Here is a 10740-nt window from a genome sequence, read left to right on the forward strand (position 1 = left end):
TTTCCAGCGTTCCTAGATTTGCTCTCAAGCAAGCACCGCCTACGCGGAACGAGTGGCCGGACCACTTGTCTAACGCAGCCTTCCCCCAAACTTTCTCTACATATCTTATGAAGACCTTCTTTCCTACAAGACCGTCTTTAGTTTGGAAAAGAAATGCCTCTCGTCCTTTCTCTGGGTTTCGTTGAACGATCCGTTTCAACGCTTTCACCGGGTCGAGGACTGAAGGCTGCGATTGCAAATGTATTACTTGGATCTCATTTGGAGAGGCCGTTTTCCCTTTCCGTAAGTGAATTTTCGCCCACTCTCCTTTTGTTGATCTTCCGAATTCGATGTGATGGTTTAGGATTGCTCCGACAGATTTTGATTCTCTAAATATTTCTCCTAATTGAATCATCCCCCAAAACGCTATCAAACCGATGTCTGCCACTAAATTGTGTAAGTCTGATTTCCCATACGAGTCTACCAATAATTTATAGAGTTTTTGAATTGTAACCGGTTTTTTACTCGATTCTAACACCTCCCCTTCTTCCGCTCGTTTTGTGGCTCTCAATAGCATTTTGATTATGTCTTTATCAACTACGATCTTTGAGAGATGCTTCACAATATGCCAAGCGTTTATACCATCTATGTACTTGCTGATTGTCCTCGCCGCAATTGGCTTCTTGGGAGGGTTAGGTAAGTCGATCTTTGTTCTCCCAGCCCAAGTAATGAAGCCGTAGATATCTCGTTTACTAATAGGAACGTTCTCATCAAAATCTTTCCCAGTCGATTCTATGTAAGTTATGTACTTTGATAAGCCTGAGGAGTAGCCTGAAAGGGTAGTACGGGCCCAACTTCCTATGGCTAGATGCGCTCCTGGCTTTGACGACCTTCTTGCTGCTTTCCCAAAATGCCTGGGGACATCATACGGATGGGGTTTTGTGTTGGTGAGTCGTTTCCTTCTCGTAGAGGGCATGATCTATTCCGTTTTGTAAATGGTTGATTGTATAATATCATTTCCTCTCATAACCGACTCCAATTGGGCATCTCATGTAGGAGCTGCCTTCCAATCCGGGTGCTGGCGTATTGCAGGTCTTCACTTTATGCTCATTTAACTCTGGTCTGGTTCGCAGTAGTTTAGATGCGTCTCGAAGCGATTCTCTCACACCGATCATCCCAGCTGGCGATGATTGGAGTTCTGGTATTTTACAAACTTCTCACTGTTTCTCACGGAAAAAACCTTATGATATGCATTTCTTTCACGTTTGTTGCAGGAATTTGTGCAAATCATGTGGTATGTTTATCCACAACCTATCCTGCCGCTTTTTGTTTGAGACTTTTCCTCGCGATAGTGCATCTGCTGCATTATTGGCGGAGACTACTCGTTTTGCAGTTATAGCGTATTGCTTTCCTAGTAAGTGGCCTTGGATTACCTTCCATTCTGCGTTAACTAATGGATCTTTTGATTTCCCATTCACGATCGCGTTTTCAGTCACCGTGTTGTCTGTCAAAACTAAGTAGTTTCTTCCTTCAACCCTTTCGATTTGCTCTACCATTAGTAAACCAAGCCTGATTGCCACTGTTTCGGCCCACGCTATACCGCGTTTGTCACCATTCTCTTCCGAGTCTCTCCACCCGTCTTTAAGTTTAAACTGTGACCACCTCTTGCCGATTATCACTCCGATTCCGTAAGAGGTGGAGGCATCACCCACCCACCCTACGTTTCGAACTTCTGGCTTTGGAATCACTCGTAAAGGATCTGCTTCTCGTAATGTATCCATCCATATCCTTAGATCTTCTTGTATCTCAGGGGAGATGTGTCTTAACGCATACTTGTTTCCCCAATTTTTCATCATGCGATAAATTGCTGAAGTATATACTCTCATTTGAGGGAAGACAAAGGTGATATGGTTTAGCCTTCCTACCAGTACTTCGGTGTTTTTGAAGGACTGCCTTTCTTCTCGTGTGTATTCTTCTATTTGACACATCCGTAGGGTTATTTTTTCTTGTGGTAATCGTACTGTTTTGCTTTCTCCGTTCCATATAAAGCCTAGATACTTCTGCTCCGTATCGAATTCTCTCCACTTCTTCTTGTTTGTTTCGACTCCTAGTTTTTGGCTTTCTTCGGCTATCTGGCGCATCGTCGTTTGATTGGACCCGTCTGCTGGTTTTACGAATAGGGTGTTGTCTACCCAGCGAAAGCCTTTTAGTAAGTTGAATTTTATTATCATAATCTCCTTCCATGCTTCTGCTGCTTCTCCAAAAGTTCCACACCCCCCTACGCCGCCAAATTGAACTCTTGTGTCTACGTACACCCGATCTTCAAAATCCAGTATCATCAAAAATTTCCACTGGTCCATGGCCACAGGGATCTGGCGATAGGCCTTCGCCCAATCGAAGACTCCCAACCCCAGCTTGCCTTTGTGAGAAGTGATAAACCAAGCTACGGTTTTGAAATCATCCCAAGTGGTTTCGAAATCGTCTTTATCTACTCTAAAATTTACTGACTCGATTTCTGGGTCATTTTTTGGGTATGACAGGTTGCTGATCGGCCTGAAGGAGCCGTCACCGTTGACGACAGCTCCTAACGGGTTGGTTCGAAAGAAACCTAGCTTCTGGTGAGCCTCCTCTTTCGTCCATGGTCCGAACATCCTCCCATTTTCTACCTCCATTTTGAAGTTGTCTTCTATCTTCTGCCTTGCTAATAATGCTGATTTATGATTTTGTGGACAGAAAAACTTCATCCCATGTACTCTTGCATTTCGGATTCCTTGGTCGAAACTGTGCTCAAAACCCTTTAAAACATGTGCGTATTTTCTCTCCAAACCATACCGACGCAGTTCTATTCTCCACTTACTCAAATCCATTTCACATGATGGCTTTTCTGGCCATACCCTACCCTTTGCTCTCTGTTGTCGTAACTGATCAATTCTATTTCGAAGGGTTGAACGGTCACACCTCTCGTTGGGTTCACGCCGTTCGTCGTTAGGTGGTTCTCGAGGAGATAGCTTGGATGTGGAACAGCATGAATCGGATGGTGTGGAGTGGGGGGATGGTTTTTTGCTGCATGGAGGTAACTCTACCTCAATTGGTGCTCTTCCGTCAACCTTGCTCTGGTTTACGGGATATTTCTCGGCAGGGACCTGCGCGGCATTTTCAGGCAGGGGGGATCTTTTTATTTATGGGCAAAAGGTTAGGAGGTTTTGGGCAAAGGAACGGTTTTCCACGTTAGTTCCATTCTGTTCTTATGGCATTTGTCATACGACTTCATTTCAACCAATTTTGTACGACGTTACGCCACTTGAATCGTGAAGCTTACGCTTTTTTACCCTTTACGGGGTTTCCATTTCTGTCCCTTTGGTCTGGGCTCCGGCTTCTACCTCTGTTTCCCGTGTACCTCTCACTAGCGTACCTGTCACTAGCGTAACGATCATCGCGCTTCCAATCATCCCTTTTCCGACCATCATCGTATCGACCTCTGAAACTTCCACCCCTCCCTTTCCTCCCGTTACCTTTGTAACTACTCGTAAAAGAATGGCGGTTTTCTGTCGGGGTTAAGGAGTTTCCTGTAGTCGTGCTCAACTTCGGTTTGTTGGTCAATGGGCAGACACTGGCCTTTGGTCTTCCTGGTGCGTAGGGGTTGGTTTGGTAATGTCGCTTGTTATAGATTTCCGCGGTTGTCTTTGCCTCGACTAACAACGTTTCTTGCAACTCCGCGTAATTTCCTATAGACTTGTCTACCGTCTCTCGCATAACACCCTGTCTGACCAACCGACAGTACCTCAACGCTACCATCCAGCCGAAATCTTTTCTTAATTTCTTCACTACCGCGATATGACCTTCGAAACGATCCGCGACAGGTTTCCATCCACATGACACCAGGTGGGCGCAAAATAGCTCCATGCAGTCTCCCCAGGCCTCGAAATCAATAGTGAGTTCTTCCACCGGTGCTTCTCCACCATATATCCGGGCTTCACCTGATTCTTTTTTATCTGATTTAGTAGTCCGTGAAGACCACGCCTTTTGGTCTTTGATCAACCATTCATCGTCGAATACTGTCAATTGAATGTATGAGGATAGATTTTTTAGAATGATGGTTAAACCGGGGGACAGTGGGGCCAATGATTCCTTCATTTGTGCGTTTCCGCTTTTCAAAATCCTCCCGTTGTGAATGATATCACCGTTCTTCATTTCGAGGGTACCTTTCTTCGATGCCATTATAGCATGAGCTTTGTCTGACTCGTCTTTGGATAACGCGCCTTCGAACCAAGTTGATTCATCCGAAGGTTGCGTACTAGGATTGTCTGAGACCTGGAGTTGGGTCTGTACGAGAGGGACTGGGTTGGCCACTCGAGGGACTGGAGCTTGGACTGGTCGGTCTGGAATTACTTCCTTCACGAAGGCTACCGAGGTTTCACTTGAGCTGTTCGAGTGAGTATCGTCCTCGTCCATGACGTAAGGGTTTTCTTGTCTAGGCTGAACCGTGTTCTTGTTTAACACTTTTAGCAAAGAGGTTGCCTCCGCGTCGTCACCACGATCATAGGCCTCTTGGATCAGAGTTCCTAACGCCTTCCTCCTGGAATCTGTTATACCCGTAGGTTTTCCGGAGAGATTCCAATTTTGTCAGTCCTGTTCCTTCCCGTCGAGTATTGTTGTGGAGATTTTATTGATAACGGATTTGAACACCTATTGTTAGCCGGGTCAGGCTGGATCTTATTCTTTAAGCCGGATCAGGCTGTTGGACACCTACTGTAAGCCGGGCCAGGCTGGGCCCTATTCTAAGCCGGGCCAGGCATATGTCCATTTTGTCTTGCCTCCTGTGACAGACTTTAAGTAGAAATAACATGGAGGTAATTTTCCTACGATCTACACCTTCTTGCCTGATACGGAGGCTCAGTGTAGTGTGTCTCCTTTGTCTCCTCTCCATGTCTTCCTTGATATTGACCGATGCAGGAGACGAGACATATCCCCCTTCATCAACAGATATCTGACACATCTTCGTATGAAGGTAAAGTTCGTTCTTGGATTATTTGAGAATGAGGGTTGAGAATGAGGGGATGGGGGTCTCAAACGAGGGAATGGGAGTTTTGCGGTAGATGACTGGAAACGGGATCAAAGGAAGTTCTGGTAAGATTGATAGCTCACCTTGTTGATGGTTCTCCTGCACGCTTCTTATCTCCTCCTCTTCTTCCCTCTCCTCTTCTTCTTCTCCTCCTATTCCTCCCCATTCTTCATCACCTTGAGTGTCTCGTTCTTCCACCACTTGAATTTCTTGATTCTTGTTTTGACGTCTTTCATTTAATTTCTTCTTTTCTCTTGTTTTCTTTAAACCTCTAGGTCTTTCCGGGCGTTTCAACCGAAGGTTCGTAGGGGTCCGATTGGAAATGTTACTCCTCGGCCTACCACCTCCGTTGGTTCCTCGTCTTGGTGTTACCAACCGATTTCCTGGCCAAACACCCGTGGCAGCTGCTTGCGCTCTTGTTAGGACCGAGTTGTTTAGATTTGTCTTGGTCTGGTTGATTTGATTTTAGAATGACATTCCTTCTTGCTTTCTCTTCAAAGGTTTTTTAATTCACTTGATTTGTTGATTTTGTTTTTAAGTTGTGATTCATATATTTTAACTTAATAATTTTCGTTCTCTGAATTGATTTCTTCTTAAACTTCAACGTGTTGTTTGTGGAGAATTTTGAAATTTAATGCGAATTGAAAAGAGAAACTTTGAGACAGGGGATTGATCTCTTAGTTTCAAGAGTAAAGCAAGGAGGGGATGGAACTTATCTCGCGGAACTTTGGACTTGGTCGAGTTCCATTCCAACCCTCATCCTTGTGACATGTCGTTGTACCTGTCACGTGATAGTTCATGCCTCGTGGACACCTCCACCAAAGCGTGCCTCAATTGGTGTAATCAAGGTAGTTTCAACTTATAGGCAGAGGTGGAGATTTGTTTAATGATACTAAATGGTCCCAACCACCTGTGGTCTAACTTTGGGCTTGGCCTCGTGGTGGATATGTTACAACTGCTAAGCCACACCTTCTCGCCTACTTTCCACGCGGGGGTAGGCCGCACTCCTTTGTTGAACTGGTGCTTCATTGCCTCCTGAGCTCCCAATAGGCAGTTTTGGAGTTCCATTTGGACCTCAGCCAGCCTCTGTAGTCGTTCTTCGACTGCGGGTATACACTGCTCCTCTGAAGGTATTGATCCTAAACTCAGGTCGTATCCGTAATTTGCCTTGAAAGGAGACATTCCGGTCGATGTGTGTGTGTTGTTATTGTAGGCGAATTCAGCTGGTGGTAGTAACGAAGCCCAGTCTTCCTGGTGGTAAGAAACAAAGTGACGTAAGTATTGTTCTACCACTTTGTTTGCTATCTCAGACTGTCCGTCAGTGCGAGGGTGGTACGCCGTAGATGGGTGTAATCTGATACCTAATCGCTTATTAAGTTGTGATGTGATCTTTGAGACAAATATACTACCGCGAACCAAGACAATCGTCTTTGGTGTTCCATGCAACCGCCATATTTCTTTCATCATGATGTCAGCTAGGCCTTCGGCTCCATCTGTCTCCTTGCAGGCTACGAAATGAGCCATCTTTGTTAGTCTATCAATGACCTTCAAGATGCTATCGTGTCCCTGCGACAACGGTAATCCAGTTATGAGGTTGTACGCAATGTCGGTCCAAGGACCAGCCGGTATAGGAAGGGGCTCCAGGGTGCCAAATGGCTTCATCAAAGATGGCTGACCCTCTGACACGACGCACACCCTTCCACATACTTATTGACAAAGTTCTTGAGTCCTGACCACGTGTATTGCCTTTTCACCAGGTTCGTTGTCTTGGTTCTACCTGGGTGTCCTGCCAATTTACTATCATGATAGGTGCGAAGGATGTCAGTCTTACGTGCTTGACTGTTTGGTACCACAATCTTTCCTCCCTTGTACACCACACCGTCCACTACCTGATACTCGGTTAAAGCTGCCTTGACTTTCAAAGATATGGGATTTAGGACCGCATTCATAATTTCCTTGAGATCTTTGTCATTTTTTGTAAGACTGCGTACTTCATCAATCAATTGAACATCAGTTTTAAAGTCAATCTCAGTTCGCTCCTCCTCTACTCCTACCCCTAGTACATTGAGCTGGAACCACTCAGCAGCTTTGGGATGCTCCACGACGCCGTCAGACCCGAATTGTGCTTTGAAGGCGTCAACTGCTGCAAAGGTATCCTCAGTGATATTGGCGGGACGTAAGAGTTGGCCAAAAGTCAGTTTTTCCTCTTGCGGAGGCTGCAAATCGGGTTGATGAGATAGTGCGTCAGGTTGTACCGCGTGTCGTCCTGGTCGAAATTTGATGACAAAATAGAAACAGCCTAGTGTTTCCGCCCACCGTGCCTGCCTCCTTGTAAGCTGCTTGGTAGTCATAAAACTCTCCAAGTTTTTATGATTGGTGTACACAATCACGTCCAACCTATGCGGGTTACCCTCAAGATACTGGCGCCATTCCTTAAAAGAAGCCACCAGCGCCAACAATTCCTTGTCAAAGATTTCGTAATTCCGCTCTGCTGGGATTAAGGAACGTGAAAGGTAAGCTACCGGGTGAAGCTCTTTGTCCTCGCCCTTCTGCGACAATACGGCCCCCAACGCAAAATCCGAGCAATCGCACTCGAGTACAAATGGTTGGTACGGGTCGGCAATCTTGAGGACGGGTGCAGTTGTAAAAGCTGATTTCAAGGATTCAAATGCCTTTTGTCGTTCTTTGTTCCAAGCGAAACTAGTGTCCTTACGTGTCAAATCGTGTAACGGCCTGGCCATTTTGGAGAACTGGCCAATAAATCGTTGATAAAAATTGGAGAATCCGATGAACCGGAATACTTCAGACGTATTTTTCGGCGTAGGCCAATCTGTTACCGCCTTGACCTTGGCGGGGTCCATTCGAACCTTGTTTTCGGAGATGATAAGGCCAAGGTATTCAACTTCTGAGCGTGAAAACTCACATTTCTCCGGTTTTAACCAGAGAGAATGCTTGCTCAATATCTTGAGTACACTCTCGACCACTTGTTCATGATTGACACCGTCTTTAGTATGAATCATAATGTCATCAATGAAAGCTTCGACGTCTTTCCCTATTCTTCCGAGAAATATGTCTTGAATAAAATACTGGAACCATCCCACGGCTCCTGTAGGTCCAAATGGCATCGTAAGGGGTGCGAACTGGCCAGTTCTGCAAATAAATGCCAACTTATCCTCATCCTCCTCCGCCACTCGAATGTTCCCATAAGCATTTCGTAGGTCTAGCTTGGTAAATCTTTTTAAGTTAAGCAGACTGTCAATTAAGTCCATTGTGAGAGGCAGAGGGTACCTATTTTTCACGGTAAGAGTGTTAAGTCTTCGGTAGTCGAAGCACAGTCGTAGGTTACCGTCTTTCTTTCCTGTGAATAGTACCGGAGCCGCCCAAGGAGATTTGGTACGACGAATAGTTCCATTTGCGAGACCTTCATTCACCATTTGATCAAGAACTTCATTTTCGGCCGGTGATAAGGGTATGATTTTACCTGCTTGCCGTGTGGCACCAGGTACCAATTCGACCCTAAAGTCGTACTTCCTTCTTGGAGGGAGTCCCTGAGCTTTAGATTTTGAAAACATATTGATGTATTTATGGTACCTTGTTGGTACAAGTTCCTTAGCAGTTTTCTGATTGACGTCCTTGTGTCCTTCTGCGGCTATCCTGGCTGACGTTGACCATGAAGTTTTGGCCGTGCTGAGTTTGGGTGAGTTTCCTTGTGATCTATTTTGGAGAGAATCAAACTCGCCAGCTGTTTCAGGGGTAACATGAAGCTTTTCAGGATCACACTCACATTGCGGGGGTATTAGTGTACTTTTGCTGACATCAGCGCTAGTACATACCCCCTCTTCACATTGCCTAGCTTCCCTCTTTTCCTCTTTCGGTCTTGAGGGTGGTGTCGGTATGGAAGAGACTGACGTGTCAGTCGCAATTGGAGCCGTCTCTAGATCCTCAGCCGTCATCGTTCGAGGTCCGTTGTGTAAGTGCAACTGTTCTAGGAAATGTAAAGGATTGCCAGCTGCTTCTTGACTAGGGACACGAGGATCAAAAAATGACTCACATTGCAGGGGTATTAATGTACTTTTGCTGACATCAGCGCTGGTACATACCCCCTCGCTACTATTTCTAGCTTCCCCTGCAGGCTCCAAGGGTGTTGTTGGTAGCAGCGAAACCGCATCAGCGGTCGCAATGTCTGAGATTGGGTGTGGATGATAAGTTGATGTTGTCCAATTGATTTTGTTCCCATGTTGTCGGAACCATGGCATGCCTAATAGTACGTCGTATGAGTTCTTCAGTTGGGTCACGATGAATCTTGTGGGTGTTGTGTCGTCGTTAATAATGATGTGGGCTTCCTCGGTAAGTTGCCTTGTTTGACCGTCGAAAGCGCTGACTGTGCATGGGTTGATCATCTTGATCGTATGAATCTTATGTTTCTTGATGAATTCTTCGCTAATAGCCTCATGTGTGGCTCCGCAATCAAGAAGGCAAAGGGCTTCTGGGGGTTTTGATGTGGCACGGGATGGAGAATGGGTTTGGGACAAAGGTAACCTCATGAAATAGCAAGGATTTCTTGCATTACGGTTCAAATAAGCAACAGCCCCTACTCCAATTAACTCCTCCTCTTTGCTCGAGATAGGCACATCTATCAATCTCGAGCGCCACCATTTTTTGATTCATCAGCTCTCCCCTTCCCTTTCAGTTCTGCTAATTCAGCCTCTAATTCAGCTATTCTTGAATTTCCACCACTACTCCTAATCCAATTGCCTTTCTCATCCTTTCTCCCACAATCAGCTGCTCGATGTCTCCCCTTCCCACACTTAAAACATAAACCTCTCTCACTACGTCTTGCCATTTCCTCTCTTGAGACGGAGAATCTAGCACTTTAAAGATCCATCACATCAGGGTCTCGAGTGGTTGTGGGTACAGAGGCGGTGGTGCGAGTGATTGTTCGATTGGTGCCTGGGTGGAGCTCGTTATCAATCGCGAGCGGGAAAGCCGTGATTTCCGGAAGAGAGTCAAAAGTTCGTAAGATCATATTAACCCGTACCTCCTGCTTTAATCCAATCTTGTAATGGCTAATGTGCTCCATTTCACCCCACCCAGCTCTTGCTGCCAGTGCCATAAACTTTGTAGTATACTCAGCTACTGATCCCGTTTGCTGTAACGCTCTAATATCGCGCTGAGATCGGTTCTTTCTGTCTGAATCAAAGTACGTAGCTTCAAACGTGGCGGCGAAAGCTTCCCAAGTGAGTGGTTCTTCGTCCTCAGGTCTTAACAATCGCTTGTAGAACGGGGCTGCCCACTGATTAGCTTTGCCAGTGAGATACGACAAAGTGAAAATGACTTTGGTTTTGTTGTCGGGGAACGCTTGAGGGTTGGCAAGAAGGTACAGTCCGACCTGATTAACGAAAGCTTCGGCCGGGTCACCCTTAGTTCCATCAAACTTATCGGGAGTGCCAACTTTTGGGCCGCGAGTCATCCCTACGAGTGACTTCAGGTCCTCAACCGTGAGTGGCCCACTGACGCTGCTTCCCATAGCTACTTTGGGAGTAGCAGTCTGCTGCTGGGTAGGGGGGTTAGGGTGCGATTGTGAATGAGGTGCGCTACTCAATTGACGTTGAAGCGTAGCCAATTCCTCTTGTGTTGCCTTTCGCTGAGCTGTCTCCTCTTCCAGTTTAGTGTTTAAATTGGTGAGCTGTTGGAGTATG

The 10740-nt window shown here is 46.0% G+C and overlaps 1 protein-coding gene across 1 annotated transcript; it reads right to left on the reverse strand.

Moving 5' to 3' along the window:
* Positions 1–3294: 3294 nt before the first annotated feature.
* On the reverse strand, positions 3295–4431 carry MELLADRAFT_94877 (uncharacterized protein; the record flags this gene model as incomplete). The annotated part of the gene is made up of 1 exon (XM_007417521.1): positions 3295–4431. One exon carries the CDS (start codon positions 4429–4431, stop codon positions 3295–3297), a length of 1137 nt encoding a protein of 378 aa, XP_007417583.1.
* Positions 4432–10740: the final 6309 nt, after the last annotated feature.

Source organism: Melampsora larici-populina (assembly GCF_000204055.1).
Source record: "Melampsora larici-populina 98AG31 unplaced genomic scaffold MELLAscaffold_74, whole genome shotgun sequence".
NCBI classification, from domain to species: Eukaryota; Fungi; Basidiomycota; class Pucciniomycetes; order Pucciniales; family Melampsoraceae; genus Melampsora; species Melampsora laricis-populina.